This window comes from Poecilia reticulata, chromosome 23, assembly GCF_904066995.2.
Source record: "Poecilia reticulata chromosome 23, P_reticulata-male-v2, whole genome shotgun sequence".
NCBI lineage: Eukaryota > Metazoa > Chordata > Actinopteri > Cyprinodontiformes > Poeciliidae > Poecilia > Poecilia reticulata.
Window position 1 is genome coordinate 11,541,471 of NC_088852.1, and position 18,931 is coordinate 11,560,401.

Below are 18,931 nucleotides of genomic sequence, written 5' to 3' on the forward strand. Positions count from 1 at the left end.
CTGAGAGCCAGACCCACCAAGCCGAGGTGGAGAAAGACAGGAGAAAGAGGAAGGCCTGCGTTATCAGATGAGATTAGCTCAGTGGCGAGGCTAGTTATAGGTTTTTCCATCCGTTCATCAAACTTTTAAGTGTCGGCTGAGGGAGGCACTTCAAAAAAAAAAACACACATCAGTGGTACAAGATTAGAGCAATTCGAAATGGAGAAAGATGGGCCACATTTTTTTTCTCAAAAACTGAAGCGAACTAACCCGGACAAGGCAAAGATTCTTTAAAATGAAAGAATTTCAAACAGTGTCAATAACTGCATGTTACCATTGGTGGATTACTCGTGGTCAGAGGGAGAGGATGAGAAGAAGCATACTCTACTATCAGAGAGCTTTGGCCATCTCCACAGAGATTTTGCTTTATGCTCGTGCAAAACCTTTAATTTCATGGTGTATTTGTTGCATTCAGCACACAGGACGGATTACAACCGACAATCTCCAGACTTGCACGGAGAAAAATAAACTGCGTGAAGGGATCATGATTTGTAGCCCCGCCGCCACCGCCGCTGCCACCACCACCGACCTGCTTATTATCCCCGCGTCTGGATGAAGGGGAAGACCCCCACTGACGAGCTCCCAGTTTACCAGTGAACAATTAGCCCCGGAGCAGGAGCGGGCCTGGCGCTGGCACATGTGGTTAAGTCGCGAGCATTGCGGGAGAGCGCCAGATGATGAAGGGATGAGGATGGGAGGAGGGAAAGGAGGAGAAAACGTTGCATGGGTGGAGAAGAATGGAACAGGCGCGTGGCAGGCACGTGCTTGCCAGTTTTGACTTTGAAATGTGTCCTTCCTCCTCAGCATCTGCTGTGCAAAAATATTCACACCTCCTTTACTTTTCCACATCAGTTTACAACAGCCGACTTTGCTGTATTTTAGTCATCATAGATCAAAATAAAGGTTGTGCATATTTGTAAAGTAGAAGCAAAATGAGAAACATCTTGGAATCACTATGTTTGGGAAACCCTGGACACATGCAAAGCTTACAAAAAGTTGCACACATCTAGACACAAAGTAGTTTTAAACTATTTTGAAAAATCATGTCATTTTCCTTCCACTTTGCAATAACGCTTTACTTCCTGGCCCTCTTTCAATTATTTTTGCTGCTTCTACAAATTTTCTCTTGGGGTTATTTTTTTTTTTGTTTTATCTTCCATTTGATAATGTCTCTGCAGAAGATGATGCTGCTTCTACCAGGTTTCACTGTGCCAATGGGTCATTTAAAACAATATACATGCATATTGTTTTTTTCACAGCAGACAAAGACACATATTGTTAGAGAGAGTGACCTCTAAGGCTTGCTGCTAATTATCTTTTTGGGTCTTTTTTTTAGGACCCATTCAAACTGAACTGGTGATGTGAAGGCACCTGGTGGCTGAGATCCAACTACTCCGCGCACCCCTAACCCTGCCCCAAGCATCTTTGTTGCTGCGTGGCATGCCAGTTGGGCTCAGTGCCAGTCGCATTTGCAACCACAAGGGACCCTCGTCTTTTCGCCTTGCCTAATGAAATGACAAAACAACAGATTTGCATATGCAGAAACAGGTGTTGTAACAGGTTTGATTCCTCTTGACCCAAGTCGTGTTAAAGAGAGCAAGAGCATAAAAAAAAAAAAAAAGTTTATGACCAACAGCTGCCTGGGGGTATTTAGGCTCTGGTGGGCACTCAAGTCTGCACCATCTGCCCTCCTGTTTGCCAGAAGTGACAATCTAAATTAAAACCCACTCATCAAATATCATAAAAATAAGCCATTGTTTTGCTAGCTCCATATGTTTTGACTATTTCATTTCATTTTCAAGAGTTGCAGTGGAAGCTGAACTTCACGGCCTATGACTGTGATTCAAGGAAAATCCAGGAAGGCACACAGAAGGCTGTAATTACCCGCCCACCGATCTGCTGCTTTCTGACCAAAGCCATGCGTCATCCTACACATTAGCCAAGTCTGTCCGACCCACATTGCAAAGTGGTGGAAACAACTGCCATTGTTTAGAATAAGATTAGGGACTGAAAGGATGAGCGGTGTTCAGATGATGAGAGGAGATGCGTGCCAGTGTGGCAGTGACAGAATCCAAAAAGTTAAAAAGACGCATTCGTACAAATGTCAAATGTCTCTCCTCTACATTTGACCATATTAAGTCCTGACACAAATGGGGCATGACTTGCAGCTAGTGTACAACAACCTTTGCCTGACCATGGTCCTCTACGCCACTGCCCCCACTACTGAGCTCCCCCCCATTTGCATTATGCCTCCTGTTTTTGTTTAGATGGGTGAGACAGAAGGAGCAAACCCGAGACAGTCATGACCCTGCGCGAGTGTTGTAACTTGGTCTAAAGCTATGCCAGCAGAAGGCAGCACCATATGCCTTCAGCCTCGAGCTGGATGCTCTTTCTGCAGCCTAATGTGCCTGTCAAAAACTGTTATTGTCATTATCCCTCCACCCCCCACCCATGTTTTTTTCTTTCACCCACAACATGTTCAAAGTAAACAGATCTTTTTCTCCTTTTCTGAGTCTTTATTTTGTGACCTTTTCCTTTTATACATCTTGATAAAACTCAGCAATACAAAACAGTATATTTTTATTGTTAAAGCAGCTATGCTAGTTCTCAATTATGGGGAATTAATCTTTGTACAAGTAAATAATTCAGGCTTTTTCTGGCTGTGATTTGATGATGGCGCATAACACTTCTCACTTTTCTTACATTCAAATAATGTCTTGACAACAGTCTGTGCATTCAAACAAGGGCTGAGGTAGCTACTGCTCTTGGCTATAGTGATGCCTCGCATGATGTCTGACTGTTTACGAGTGACAAGGCTGATGGCTGAATTTGGTCTGAGCAACATCGACCTTGCCTCTTACCACAAGTGACCCTCTGTGTCTTTTAGTCAGGGCTAGACCCCAAAACTGACATTTTTCACACTGTAAAAACAGTGATGCCTCAAACACTGCACTGACCTGCAAGTAAACATGCAATTTTTGAAGTAAAAGAGAACCAAATACAACCTTTGGTCTGTGCCCAGTAGTATTTGTTTTAATGTGGATGTTACGGCTCTCTGTCCAGGGCACCAGTTTGTTTAGGGGCGCCACAAGAAATACAAAACTGTAAGAATATTTTTTGGGAATTTTTGCATTGTAAGTAATTCACTACATCTGGCTAATGACTCTAAAGTTGATAACTGACTTAAGATTCATATTCAGTTATGGACTGCATTTGATTACCTATAGTACAAAAATCTTAATTTGGCATAGCTGTGCTTTACCAAATTAAGGTAAAGCATGTATAATTATATTTTAATAAATTAGTGTACGCCTTCCGGTAAGGCTCATTTTTCAGATTAAAAGTATTCTTTGAAAATCACCTTTAAGCAGGCATTTTGAGATGCTTTTTGCTAAGCCAGCAATTCTGTATTAAAAATTGTGTCAACGTGTTTACATTGGCTCAAAGACATCAGTCTGTGTCTGTGTGTAATTAACCTATATAATGTTTTTTATATCTATGTATACATGTAAAGATGCGTAAGGAATCACTGCAAGGACAGGGGTAGCACAGTAAAGAGGGCAAAAGGACTGCTGCATAAAAACCTTGAAACATTTTACATGCATTTAAAAATCACTGTTTACACAACCTTCAAATCTGTTTTCCTTCAACTTTTCTTGAATATCCCTTTTCCATTTCATGTTGGCCATTTGTTCCATTTGTTTTTGGCTTTGAGAAACCCAAAGCTGACAAACCAAACATGACATCTGACATAAATGAAAACAAAGGAAAAAAGGAAATTCTACACTAGATTATAAACTGCAAGCGAGTAGGTTCCAACAATCTCCTCTATAATCCACATCCCCTGACCCCACCCTGTACAGCTTTCTCCAGCCAAGGAGTCACATCGGTTCTTGTCGACTCACAGTCAGTCTGGTCGGGCTTTAAGAAGTGACCCAGAGCGTAACTAAAAAAGTCTGAGCCGTCTCCAGACTCTTAGTAACTGGGGCACACAAAACATCATTACCGTGATGTGGATAATTACAGCGCAAAAAGGGGTGGCCTCTTAAGCATGTAATGCACTCTTTTATCTTAAGAAGTCAATCTCTCTCAGCCTGACAGCTTGCAGCGTATGATCCTGGTAAACAAATGCTTTTGTGCGGCACAAAGTGCCATTAAAGGCCAAAACTGTCAACACAGATTCCATCCTTACTTACAGAGACAAGAGAATCAAAGTGCGAGAGTGGGGAAGGCGGAAAAAAAAAAAAGCAGGCTTGATCACTTCAGGTTGTTTTAACTTGCATAGGGGTTGTCATGGAAACATTTCTATGAGGTTAACAGAGATAAAAACCTGAACAGGTGCCATTTAAAAGCCTTCACGTTCTGTAACAGAGCAAAGTTAGCCATCCATGAGTAGTTTTAGTAGATTTGGGCTCTGGGATGTATTTAGGGAAAGTGATGCTGGTGTACCACTCTCTTAATAGTATTAACCACTTTCCCTGAAATGTAACAACACCTCAAGGGGTTTCGCGAGCAGGCTGTGTAATTACAGAAGGAGTTGGGGGTGGGGAGGGATGGGAGATGGTGAAACTCAAAAGCGAAGAAACAGTCCGAAAACAGTTTGTAATCTGCTTTCCAGTGATGATCTAAAATTATTTTATATCCAAATCATTCAGCAACTGCCATCGTAAAGGGTTTCTGTATTCACCAGGAACGGCGTGTAAAGTTTTTAATTGATGAACAAATAAAAAGCTCCCTCCGCTTCGCCTCAGACAGAAGCAATCATTTCCATATTTAAGACGCAATCCTTGCAAACAGCCAGCGTTCATCGAGCTGAAAGCAGCCCGAATCTTAATTTTGATAAATGATTGAAACATATGACAGGGTATACACATTAATCCTGTGGAGGACATTCATTTTCCTATTACCATAATGTAGAGCACGACCACCCGATGATGAATGCAGCAATCAAAAAATGGGACGCGGCGAGAGAGAAAGGAGAGCCGGGGTAATAAGTGCGCTGCTCCCAACATTGGTCACTCTCCATCTCTCCTATTGCCTTCAGGGGGGAAAAAACACAATGCCTCCTAGTGACCTCGCTTACTACCATACATGCCAACAACAGGTAAACAAGAGAGCAGAGCAGGACCAGCTTTAATTATGTCCTAAGAAATCATAAGAGGGGGGCACTTGAATAAAGGGGCCTATTGTGCACGGTCGCCAACATATTTCATGAGGGGCATTTATTGCCGCTTTGGCCTTTGAAGAGTGAGAGCTGCTGAGTGAAACTGTGTGTGTGGGGCTGGGGGGGCTTAGGAGGGATTTGCCCACACCTGCATAACTGGGGAAGGGGAACACCTGTGCACCCTGCAGCCTGAACAAGAAAGGTGGCTGCAGCTAAATCCGAGGGCTGAAAGCTGATCAGAGGACAGGCCTGAAGAGCGTGTTAGAATTTTCTGAAAACAAAAAAGGGCTATTTTCTTTTTTTTCTCCACCTCCCCCCCTCTGTAATTAGAAGAGCAGTGACGAGACACTTAAGAGTATGAGGAGAAATTTAGCATTGAGCTGTGATTGCAGGATCTTCATGATAAGACTTAATATTCTATCCCTTTTTGACTTGGAGTGGAATATTGAAAAATGGAGCATGCATCAACGGTAAGGTGATCACATTGCTGATAATATCTATCGATAAGGCTTTCGCCAGTCCTACCTGAAATCTAAATTTTAGCAAATAATTTTGAATGTGTGTGTACTTTAAAAAGAACAACGAAGGCAATTTAACAGAGAAAAACATGTACAGCTCTTAGAAACTACTGTAAAATTATCAGTTTCTCTGGTTTTGCTACTTACTGGTACGTGTTGTGAAAACAGTTTCTTTTTTTTTTTGTTTTATTCTATGAGCAACTGACAACATTTCCCCAAAACTGCAAGTATAAGTAATGTAATTATACAAAATAACAAGCAATCAAAAACAAGTAAAAAGATTTGATTTTCAAACCTTAAATGACACAAAACAACGTCATACTCATTTTTAAACACAAAAGAGTGATTTTAACTTGTAAAGAGTTCAGACAGAGATATTTTTTATGCATTCCCAATCACAAGTTTTATATTTCTCTGTTTTTCCCCATTGCAGTTGAGTTGGGTTGATCACCTAATCAGTACCTCATTAGGAACAACAGGGGTTTGCTTTTGTGATGGAATTCAACAGACACTAGAATGGATTTGTTTACGGTGGTCTTTCTTTACGACCCCCCCCCCCCCTTCAAATGAAGCATGCATAATGAAATGGGCTTAAAATTAAATATTATTATGAATTGAAGGTTACTGAAACACGTTTTAAAAAAAAAAATATATATATATATATATATATATATATATATATATATATATATATATATATATATATAAATTTGACTTTATTATATCAAGTTGTGACCTCTTTAAAATTGGAAAAGAGAAAGTTATCCAATCCAATAGGTCAAAGCAAACATTAAAAGCTATAAATGATCATGTGGGCTTAAAAAGAAGCAACTATACACAAAAAGAAGTGACGTGCTACTATATTATGTTTTAAGTAGCGTAGTTTATCACCTGATACGCATCGGTAATGTAATGTGCAGGTGTGAAACTGTAAGTTGTGTTTATTTGGGCTTTACCGCATATTAACTGAGCTTAGTAGGAAACAGCCGGTCACTAATTAAAAAGCGCATAAAGTCCAACTTGTAAACAACAAGCTAGTGTCTCAAAGCAGGTATTAACAACACCGTGCAAACTTTTACAAGCGCGGTAGTCTACTTCCTAACATTAGAAGTCAAAGAATAAGCTTCTTGGGCAGGAAGAAAAAAAAAAAAACTTACCACATAAAAAACCAGGAATATTTCCCTGTAGTTAAAAGTCAAAGGGACACACCAGGTGAGGAGTCGTCGTCCTCCTTCTCTCTAGACTCGCGGCGATGTTCGCACGTGACTGTCCGAGTTCAGCATAACGCGGAGGGCAAAAAAGCAAACAACAGGACAAGAAGCGGCGGTGTAAATAACCAGCAAAAAAAAAAAAGGGGGGTAAAAGAAAAAAAAAAAAAGCTCAGTATTCCTCTGCTGGGCACCGCTGTCGGGAGACACACACACACACTCTCCTCTCCTCCTGCTGTCTCTCGTCAACGCTGCTGTTATTACTAATGCAACAGAGAGGAAAAAGCAGTACACTGAGTCCTGTTTGAATGACGCGCAATGCGAGGAAGAAGCGCCTTGTTTTTTTTTTTTTTTTTTTAAACCCCCCCACGTTACGATTCAAACACACATCAAGCTGTATCTCAAGCAAGCAAGCACGTATATTTGGGGCTAGAAACCCCCCCCCGCCCCCCCCGGGAGGGTGGAAGGCACTTGCTTGTGCCACGGAGGTGTGTGTTATTATTTTTTGGGGCGTAAGCTTCTACGACCCCCCTGTGTGACGTCAGGATATCTACTGTGTAAATAAAAACTAATTTTTTGGAAACTTTGTTGCCGCTTTATTGGCAAGAGCGTGACGCGTGAGAAGTCCTCTGCGAAACGTGCAGAGAGCGTTAGCTACAATGTAACTAACTGCACGGGACCAAGTCGGTAAACTTCAAACAGCCAGTACCTGCAAGATGTCTTCACGCGCTGAAATTTGACATTATTTGGAGACTGCGAAAAGCCAATATGTATTCAAGAACTGTTCCAGTAATATTTCCACTTTCGTGGGGCTCATTTCCACCATAATGCATGTAAATTAGTTTTATACAATTTTCCTGTCGCATTTTGTCAAATTAATAAAGAAGGCACGCACACATTAAATGTCGGATATAATTGCACGTGTCTTTTTGTGGATGTGATACTCATAATTTAAAAATAAGAAATGAGAAGAAAAAAAAATCAACTTTAAAGCACTGTGGGTTTTGGAAACCGTCATAATAATAATAAACTTCTGCGCGTTATTTCAGTTTAGGAAACAAATAGTTTATTTAAATATTGTATCTATTTTATGTAGTTTTAGCCATATTACAACACACACTAACGCATTTTAGGCGTTAAATAACAGATACATTTTCAAAATAGAATTACAGCTAACAAGTACTTTATTTGACTTTAAATGTTTTACAGGGATTGACCAGATTGATTTATTTTTAACAACATTTGTTTTATCTTGGTCTTATCTTGGTCTTTTAACAATTGTGAGTGTTTATTGACTCACAATTGCCTATTTAGCCTGTTCACCATTGGATCGACATTGTCGGACATTCAATACCTGTCGAACAGTTTCTCTTTTGTTTCTTTTCCTTTTTATTCAACCTGCTGCGACATTCGCGATGAAGGAATGAGTGACCAGATCAAGGAAGACTTGGGAATGTGATTCTTTTGTAAAAAAAAAAGAAAAGAAAGAAAAAAAAACATGGCAAGAAATGTCTCCTTTACTTGCTCGTTTCCGCAGCTTAAAAATGTCCCTTTGATATTGTATCATTTGTGGTTTACTGAACTGAGATTTTTGATAAAATGAAGACGTTTTAATTACAATCAGAAAACGAGATATAACCGTTGTTTTATAAAAAAAAATACGTTTATTAGTAACCTTCATGCATGTATGGGGAATTCAACATCTGTCATTCAGTATATCTTAAAGGTAATTTTAAAAAAGAAAAAAAATGTTTTGTCTATTGTAATAACTTATTAAGATACAGTCTTGCGATATTTTATTTTTATGCACAGTATAAACAGTCTATTTATTAATTCTAATCAAAATAAATATCTTTATTTTTACTTCTCGTGCTTTATGTCAGAAAACCTTTTTTGCATATATAAAAAATAGTTGGGCGCTCAGCGTTCAGTCTTGAGAGGAAAGCCCGTCGTGTTGTGATGGTGGCTTGCTGCCACCTAGCGGCTATTTTCTAAAACATTTTGCTTAAGGTAACATGGACAATGAACTTTAATGAACTCTTTTATTTAAAAAGTTTCCTTTGACTTTCCTTTAACAGTCACTGTGACACTAATGATGGGGCTTAATCTGACTAAAGAAGATGAAAATATTTGTTTTATCTTGGTCTTATATAGTAACTACTTTGACCATGTAGTGCCATCTACTGTTATGTGTTTCTCTGTCTACTACAATGTCCGCATATTATTTTTTTAATTTTGAATAAATTTGTACGTTTACAGCAATGGTTTTTTCAGTACATGATTACAAAACTGCAATTAAATTCAGAAGACAACCAGTTTGGTTTTATAGTGTTGAACAAAGAGTGCATCGAGAACAAAAATCCACTCCCTTACCTGTGAGGGATTATATAACAAGCTCTAAAGTCTGTTTACAAGACAAACTGCTCATGGGCTAAGGTTACACTGCTTATCTGAGGTAGTTTTGGTTGGAAGAGAAGAACAGAAAGTCCAGAAAGGAACAGTTGTATTAAGTTTTCCTGGTCAGGAATAAGTGCGTCGGGGTGCTTTGCATGCCAATAATTGCAGATCATCTGTAAATGGTTATATTGCAAAAGTTCTCAAACCCACTGAACTTTTTTTTAAATTTTGGCATGTTGCAACCATAAACTTCAATTTATTTTTTTCTAGGAATTCATGTGCTAGACCAACACAATGTAGCAAAGTTGAAAATATGTAATTGCCAACATATTTTTTTTTTTTACAAATGAAAAACAAAAATTGTGGTGTATAATTACTTTTTAGCCAAACCGCTTGCTAAGTGACGGTCGATACATTTTGGGCAATGTTTCAACCAGCTTTGCAAATAAAGACTGAATTGTTTTGTGTGCTCATGCTCGCAAAATAGCCGCTTATTGGGACTGGATGAAAAGCATCTGAACAGGAAAGTTACGACCTTAAGGCTATAGCAACAGACCTGGATTAGGTTGGGATTCTGACTGGGTCATTCAGCATACACACTTTAATCTAAGATAGTTCAACATAGCCCGGGCTGCATGTTTAGAGGTCTTGTACTTCTGGACAGTGCACTTCCTCCTCAGTTAAGTTTTTGCAAAAATCAACAGGTTTTTCTGACAGATGTGTCTTTGATTTAGCTCTATTCATTATCCCATCAATTCTAATCAGCATTTCTATGCTATGGTATGATACAGCTACCACCAAGTTTTGCTGTGGAGATGAGTAAAAAGTGTTCCACAAACGCACACAAAACTACATTTATGGGGTTTTTTTGGTCAGGAAACAAAAGGTTAATTAACTTTAATGTTATGTAAGCTGCTTTGCGTGGTCCAGCAAATAAAAATGTCAGTACCGCACGTTCAAGTCCAGGGTATCAACATGTCAAAAATGGAGAGGATACGAACACTGTCACAAACGCTCTTTGAATCCATGAAGCTTCCAAAGTACAGCAACAAAGTTATCATTAATTCGACAGAGTATAGGTGGGAATTCTCCCTTTTAATCCTCTGGGGTCAGTGGTCAGTGTCGGCTCCCCAGCAGAGGGGAGGATGATACTCTGCTGCAAGCGGACACTTTGGTCAGACAGAGCCAGCTGCTTGAACTGCACACAGTCTCAACTGCATGCAGCTTGAACGTTCGAAGATTTGTATTGTTATTTTATTTGGTCGCACAGGATTGAGCACCCCTACTGCTAAAAAGGAAAATTCCATTTAAAACATAAAACAAAAAACAAAGAAAGAGACCTTCAGTGTGAGGCAGCTATTGGATAAGGTTGTATTCCTATTTTCCCCCTCCAGTATGAAGTGCGCATATTTGGGGGGAAAGGATAAAGGGTCAGCCCGGTTTAGCCGTGTCCTATTATTAGGCCTGGCTCAGACTCACAGCACTCAGCTGTAACCGTACTCCATCTGTCAAGTCACGTCCTCTTCCTGCTCTCCCCCACACAGTATCGCTGCAGTCAGGCTAAAGGCACTTCAGTCTGTGCCACCCTACAAGCCAGACAAACAGTAGGATAGGTGACTAGCTGCCTTCCCAGACCACCACACGCCATGGAGGGTCTGGACGTCCAATACCATATCAAAGATCGGGTGGTGACTGAGGAGCAGGAGGATGGTGAACAAAATGGGGAACAAGATGAAGGGGAAATGGAGGCCTCTTCTCCTGTGGTCTCCAGCACAGAGGAAGAAACCGATGAGGATTCGGAACCAGAGCCCCCGTCTGTTACCCGAAGGAAGGTGTCGTTCGCAGATGCATTTGGCCTCAACCTTGTTTCAGTTAAGGAGTTTGACATTGCTGAGGTGACAGAACCAGAGCCTAGCTGGTCAAATGGGAGGAATATAGTCAAAGCAACAGAAGAAATATATCTATCTTGCCTGTTTACTGTCCCCTCATCCACAGAAGAGCTGGATCAGAGGCTGTGCGAGCAGATGGTTGAGCTGGAGAGCATCGAGCTTCTTCCTGGAACAACAACCCTCCGTGGCATCGTCCGGGTGGTGAACCTCTGCTACAATAAGACAGTCTTTGCTCGGTTAACTCTGGATCGCTGGAGCAACTACTTTGACCTGCTGGCAGATTACGTACCAGGGTCCAGCGACAGGAAAACAGACCGGTTCACCTTCAGGTACACTGTGGTTCCTCCGTTTGAGAAAGAAGGAACTAGGGTGGAGTTTTGCCTCCGATACGAGACTCCAACGGGCACTTTCTGGGCTAATAACAAAGGGATGAACTATGTGATGTTCTGCCATCAAAAGGCACAAGTAAAGGAAGGTGTAACCCAAACAGAAGAGGAGACCAGCAGCTACAAGAGCAAGAGGAGTTGTCTCAAAGCCAACAGGTGAGGCAAGTCAAGAACTTTCTGACTGCTTGCTTAAACAGAGAGAAGCAAAGAAAGGCCCCAAGCTGTAATCTGAGACAGTGTGAAGGGTTTATTTACTCTGTGCTGTTCCTCTCATTAGATGAAGGTGAAAGCAATAAAAGCCCTGCTGTATGGCCTATTGTCTGTTTATACTAAGTTGTTATATAACTCCTTGGTGAGGGATGTTTGGCCCACTGAACACATTTCCCCTTTTATGGTCAAATGTCAGTTCGGGTTTCCATGATGTCTTGCTGTCGCTCATCTATTTGGACACGACTTATTATAATGTTTCTTTAAAAGAAAGTAATATCTCCATTTAAAAGTATTTATTCTGATTAAAAAAAAACTTCACCTTTTGCTCCACTAATACCATGGTCAGAAAACTCTATTCACCTCTGCCTCTGTGCTTCATTTATGCTACTCACCATCTCACGCTGCCTCACTATCACTCTCATTTAATCAAACAAATACCACATGACCAAGGCACCTCTGCAGCCCCTCCAGAGACAAACGGCAAAAGGATGGAAACAAATATGGGCTATTAAGCTTTGGAAGCATCCGTCCAAAGTGCAGACCTACCAAAAGATGGCCATCCTCCTAAACTGAAAGACCAGGTTATGGCAGTATTACACAGAGAGGCCCCTAGTAACTCTTAAAGAGCTGCAGAGATCCTGAGCTCATGTGGGGAAATCTATTGACAGGGCATGTATTACTTGCGCCCTACTCAAATCTGGCCTTTATGAAAGAGTAGAGATGAAAGTCATTGGCAAGCTATGCATAGTGGAAAAGTCAGCTTGAGCAATATCCTGTTGAAAAAAAAAACAAAAAAAAACTAAACATTTTCTTCCAACACCCTGCAACAGACTTGCGACCTGTCCAGGGTGTATCCCGCCTCTCGCCCAGAATGTTAGCTGGAGATAGGCACCAGCAACCCTCCCGACCCCACTAAGGGACAAGGGTGTCACGAAAATGGATGGCTGGATTTTCTTCCAACAGTGACATCAAGGTTGATAAGAGTTGGTTGGAAGATTGTAGGAGCAAAAATACAAGATAATTGTAATAGAAAAGCTATTTGAGCCTGAGCTACAAAGGAATGGTTGACATCAAAGCATAAAAAAAGTTCAGACATGAATCCATTTGCAAACCTGTTGCTGAAGACTTGGGGTTGTGGGGGGAATAATGTTCCAATGTTCTATTGATCCAATAGGACAGAGTCTGAGCCTGTTTTGCAAAGAACAATGGACGCGACTTTCAATCTCCAGATATGCAAAGTCACAGATGCATACCTCAGAAAACATCTAGTCAGAATTGGTTTACTTTCCACTGAGCGTGAGTTTTCCACTAAACATCCTGACAAAATACACTAAAATTTCCAGTTGTGGTGACATGAAATTTAAAGACAATCAAGTATAAATACTTATGCAATGTATCATATTTAGTTCATCGTGCTGCAGAACGGAATTGAACAAGTAAGTGCGATTTAATTAAATACTTCTTTAAACCACAGGAATGGAGACACAGAGGAGAAGTCCAAGGAAAGCATACACACTAATATTGCTGCTGCAGGTGAGTATAAGGCAACTTCATATCTATGCAAGAACTAGAGTGAGCATTTGCAATAATTGGTTTGTGTGACATATGTGAAACACGTTTTGGCACTCTTGCATTTCTTTCACAGATGGGGAATGGACACATGAAGTAGAAAAGACTTTTGTGGAGACATCACTTTATCACGAAGACCAAAAACCTTGGGTGAGACAGAGACAAACAGTCCCTTATTTTTCAAACTTTGCAACATTATCTAACTACTTTATGTTGGCAAAACAAGGTATTGACATAAAGCAAAATTCTTTTCTAAGTACACACACATTGTTCTTACTGTGGGAGTAAAATCGACAGAGTCAGAGATGCACATCATTCTGAACATAGTTAAGTTCACCTCTGCAAGTTATGGAAACTCAGGTAACTTGACACTTTTGAAGCTATTTGAATTCACCCACACACATACAGCTTCAACTAAAAGTAGCCTGCTTGTACACATGCAGGAAAACTGATTATGTAAACTAAGACAAGATGATGAAAAGATGTTTCGAGAGTGTTACAGAGCATTGCATCATCACATTAATCTTACAAAAAGTATTCGGTGAATGCCAGCGCTGCGATTTAGTCCGGCTGCTGACCTTAAACTCTGAACAGTTCAGGTGGTATCTGCGTATTGGCTTAAGTGGAACACCAAGCCTGATCTTTGACTTTTTGCTTTCTTGACAGGTGGAAAGCGTGAAAAGGCGGCGTAGAGCGATCCGTTTGGCACGTGTGCAGGACTACCTCTGCCAGAGGGCGCAGCAGCAACCAAAGGGATTTTCACATGACTCAGCCTGTGGCCCAAAGGTTTCTCAGCATGTGTCAGCTGCACGGGGTGACTCTGCCAGCTATCTCTATAAATCCCAAAAAATGCAATCAAGTGAGAGTCCACAGGTACCTACCTACCATCAGATTCCTTTGCTAACATTGGACTGGAACAGCCATACACCAGAACAGCCGGGCACTGCTGATGGCAATGACATCTTGACTGGAAGAGGTAAAGTGACTTTGTCAAAAGAGTCAGAAGAAAATACACCATCTGTTAATGATATGTGGGAGAGTTTTTCTAAAACTACACATGATAGCAACACTAAAGAAACCTCTGTGACTGATGAATGGCAGGTTTTCCTTAATGGGCCCAGCTGCAAGCACCACTCTGATGTCCCAGAGTCGGAGTGGCTCCAGACAGCAGCATCGGTGCTTCCTTCAAATGACGAGGAGCCGCAAATCCAATATTCTGAAGAAAGTCAAGAATTTGAGGAGGGCACAGATACACCCACCACCTTACAAACCTTAGTTGCGTGTCAGCTGCTGTCAGACACTTGTGAAACGTTGTTGGCTGCCGCTGCCTTGAACACTAAGGATGATCAGCCGGCAGAGGCATGTGTCAGCAGCACAGGAGATGACAACACAGCGATGCAAGACCCATCCCAAAGGTCACAGACGAACTCTGTAACAGACACTCCACAGGAATTCAACCTCAAGAGGGCACTGCCTCTGTCCGAGGGTACCGCTGACAGTCCAACGGAGCGTCACAGACACAAGGATGGGGAGCAAAAAAGCAAAGAAATAATAGGAACAGCGGGAAGAGGGGAAGGCGAGACCCTCGCATTGCACACAGCTGACTCGGTAACAAGCTCAGGGGAATCGGAGACAACAGACATGACGGTAATGCCAGAGACTCCGAATGCCAGCAATGTTGATACAATCTCACCAGATGCAAGGCAGGATGGGGGGCTTTCTTGGAGCGGGGAACGAGAGGTTACAGGCAATGCACACAATGCAGTAGATGACATCCTGGCATTTAGGGAGACAATCAGGGAGGAGACAAGGGACAGGGCCAGGTATGACTTCTCTGCATCCAGGCAAGGAGAGGAGGAGGAGATCATGATGAACTATACGGCAAAGAAAGTGCCAACAGAAGAGAAAATATTTAGGCCACAGGAAAGCAAAGAATGTAATACGCCCCTAAGGTATGGAGATAAAATTCAGTATGAGGAATTCAGGCAAAGCCAAAACGGGGAGATGGTTGAGAACGAAACAGAAAAAGCAACAAGACATACAGATGAGTTTGAGTCAAAGCAAAAGCATGAGGGAAATTTAGAGAAAAAGAGAAACATTTTAATGAAAGCGAGCGAAGCTGGCTCGTCCAATTACTGCAAGATGGATGTAGCGCAGAATGAAGTAGGAGCTGCTGAGACACAAAACAAAAAAATTGAGGAAGTAACTGATAAAGATAGTGAGCTCATACAAATGTTTGATGTGGTAAAATTGCAACAAGAAGATAGACAATCTTCGTTACTTATCAAAGAACATGATGCACAGTCACGGTCTGTCCAAGTGGATGAAAGCCTACATTTTGAAACAACTGAAGATTTGCCTGTCACAGAAGTAGAGCAAAATAGTGACCAGAAATCTGACGCAGTCCAAGAAGAGTTGAGCTGTGATAGAAAAGTAATGGAGCAAAAAGAACTAAGCCCTTCTGCAGGTGTAAGTTCCACTGTCGATACAATGGAACCTATAGTTTGCCAAACTAGCCACGACACACAAATATCTCTTCACACTCATAGACATGATCTTAACCACTTGGAAGTGGTCGAAACAAGATTAACGGATCCCCAGACAGATTCAAAAACTCAAAAGCGAAATTCAGGCAGAGACACAAATCCAGAGGTAATGGCAACGGAGAATTGTGCACAGAAAGACACTTTGGCAGAACTACGACCTGAAACGTCAAGAGGAACAAAACAAGATCTTAGCGAGGAAGATGAGAGAGTCTGTGTTGAAAGGCTTAAAATAGAGGCAGCGAGAGAGTTGATAGGTAATGCAGAGAGCTCTTGGGGGGAGAATGAAAATGCTTGGAAAGAACAAGAATCATCAGCAAAAGTTAAGACTTCTCCACAGGTTGAATACAACAAAATGGCAGAGGGAATAAAAGATCCCATTACAGTTGGCAATAGTGCCGCACTTGACGAGACACAGCCAGGAATTGAGCAAATGTTCATAGAAAGATTTGGAGACAATTTGGTTTGTAGCGTCTGGGAAGAGGTCTTTGCCCGGGAATTACAGACTTCTGCTTGGCATGCAAACACTGCTGATGACTCGAGAAGCAGGGCCACAGATGCGACTGAAGACCACCGGAAAAACTTGAGTGACACCTGTGATTCAGGTGCATTTTCACCAACTAAATTTCCAGCAGATCCAGCTGTAAAACCCTGCCAAGGACCAGAGCCAATCTTAATTACCGAGTGCAATGAATACTCTCTGAAAGACAGAATTCATCTGCTTACCATGACAGAGCACACGAACAGTCCCTCTGAATTGCAGACTGAGTTGGATTCAATTGCCAATCTGAACCCAATAGTTCATAATGAGGACCCAATGTTTAAACCAGCCCAGTATCTTGGCTCTGCAAAGGATCGGGAGAACAGCTCACAAATTAAAGCCAGATCGGTTTCTCATCAGACGAAAGATTTTGAAATAGAAGGCTGCAAGTTTGCTGACACGGAGAGAGCTAATCAGTCTTCACACCTTTCCAACAAACACCAGAGCTCCTTGGAGAAATTCAAAGAGTCTGATGCCTTTTTTTGGTGGACTATGTTGTACACAATCATCCACATCACTAGATTACTAATCTGCGTGCTCCTGGTTGGAGGGTTCTTTGTCATGGTCTTCCTCTATGACTTCCCGGCCTTCTTTGCCCTCTACATATTTTCAATGTCTTGGTGGATTTTTAAGTGGAAGAGGCACCAGGTGAGGAAAGGTAAAACGGCCACAGAATAGGTTACAATTTATGTATTCTCATGCATGAGACAATATGGAGAAATCACATTTTAAGAATAAATAACACTAAGTGCAATATGTTGATTGTGCGTTTGTGTAATTGTGGATTTTTATTTTGCCTTTTTTTTATGCAATCTTGTAACCCTAACGCTAACAACTTGAATCACAAGTAGTTTGAACACCAGTCTTTCATTTCTTTTGTTTTGTTTTGAGGTATTCAACTACTGAACTTCAAATGGAACTGCAGATTAGCTGTAATGCTACAAAATACATAGATGTATTTGTCCAATGTGTGTTAACTTGCTGTGTTTTTTTTTTGTTTGTTTTTTGGGCCCAATACTATTTCACAATGTATGAGACTGAACAAAGTGACTGTTGTGACATTCAATAAATGCATTTACAAGGATTACCCTCTACTTTTTGATAATCAATTCTTGTTTAACATTGACTAAGGTTAACATATTTTGCTTGGCCAGGTTTTTTTTTTTTTAATGTTTGTACCCCTTTCTCCGAAATCTGGGTTCTTCCCACATTTAAGAAAACATCCATGTAAGGCATCAAAGTCACCACTTCAGTATAGATTCTCTCAGTGGGACAATGCGTTTCATAACACCACAAGGTTTTCCCTCAAGATTAGCTTTCACAACACGGTAAAGTGTCCAAGATGTCAAGTTCAGTCCTCTGTACTTTATATTTTCACATCTCCTAGTTATACTCGAACACATCATCATGCCTTGAAGAGCTTTGGCAGAGCAATAACTACCATAATTTCTGATTTATGAGTGCACCTGAATATAAGGCCTACCCACTAACTTATTACTGATGTAAAAACTGCCCTAAGTTGCTGTTTGGTCAAAGAGCTGGTAACGCTGTTTGCAACACACAGGCATCTTGAGTGACACTGCATTTCACTAGGAGTTACTTGAGCCCGTCTGGGGTATGTTGACCTTTTGTAAGTTGGCTCCATTTCTATGCTGGCACTTTTATCTATGTGGCAATAAGCCAGCATTGACGGAGTGGAGGGCTACTCGTCAAAGGGCACCTGGCACATCCACTACAGTGTGTGCAGACAAAAAGTAGCTGTGATCAGGAAGAAACCAAAAACAAGCCCAGAATCTCAATTGACTGTGCTTGGCCAGAGAGAGGAGGCTGTTTGTAATATTGACAAGCTTGGAACAGTCGGTGATTATAGACGAATCTGCACCGTACACAGAGGGGAATAAGCGCCGCTCATTTTCAAGGTATTCACGTTTTGCCAAAAGCAAAATATTGAAGAAGGTACTCTGTTCGCAAGCAACCCAAACTGAACCTCGAGGCCTACATGAAAATATGGGGCAGAGGACTGATACGCCAAATGGCTCCAGAAACACAGCAGTGGCAGCATTAAGCGCCTTAATCCTGCAGCAATGAGAGACTAGAGACTTGTAGGGATGTTCACCTTACTTCAAACATACAATCATGGCTGCAATTTAATGGTTTAGGTCAAAACACACCTGTGCTTGAATGCTTTTGTGATATTGAAATCAATATCACAAAATTAAAGTTCACAGTCACTTTATATCCAATCAGAATGTGAGCTAATTTGTAGAGCCTTCCAAAAAATAAAAATAAAAACACTCCTCATCACCCTGATATCATCTTCATTAGAAGAAAATGACTTCAACCCTGGTTCTGAGGGATCATTTTAAAGCATGTTTTAGGTGATTCCCTGCCGCTGCAAACCTTGCTTAAATAAATGAGTGATCAACAGGCTCCTGCAGCAATTGGAGGTATGATAAGGAGGTAATCC

At 41.2% G+C, this 18,931-nt stretch overlaps 2 protein-coding genes across 5 annotated transcripts in view; one reads left to right on the top strand and one right to left on the bottom strand.

The window, feature by feature from the left end:
• The window catches only part of foxp2 (forkhead box P2), a 115,729-nt gene extending 108,376 nt beyond the window's left edge, over positions 1-7,353 (bottom strand). For 2 of the 3 annotated variants that reach the window (XM_008401042.3, XM_008401036.3), the window contains exon 1: positions 6,879-7,353. The gene's annotated coding sequence lies outside the window, so the exon portion shown is untranslated. The remainder of the gene's footprint in view (positions 1-6,878) is intronic. The other variant, XM_008401043.3, reaches the window with a different exon arrangement.
• A 2,903-nt stretch (positions 7,354-10,256) lies between these two features.
• Positions 10,257-17,548, top strand: ppp1r3aa (protein phosphatase 1, regulatory subunit 3Aa). 2 transcript variants are annotated; one of them, XM_008401045.3, is made up of 4 exons: positions 10,674-11,757; positions 13,286-13,344; positions 13,457-13,530; positions 14,047-17,548. In XM_008401045.3, exons 1-4 carry the CDS (start codon positions 10,973-10,975, stop codon positions 17,140-17,142), a joined length of 4,014 nt encoding a protein of 1,337 aa, XP_008399267.2. In that variant the 5' UTR covers positions 10,674-10,972; the 3' UTR covers positions 17,143-17,548. The 2 variants fall into 2 exon arrangements, with proteins under 2 accessions (XP_081460402.1, XP_008399267.2); XM_081604276.1 differs by lacking the exon at positions 14,047-17,548 and having other exon boundaries at positions 10,257-11,762; positions 13,457-13,483.
• The last annotated feature ends 1,383 nt before the right edge of the window (positions 17,549-18,931 follow it).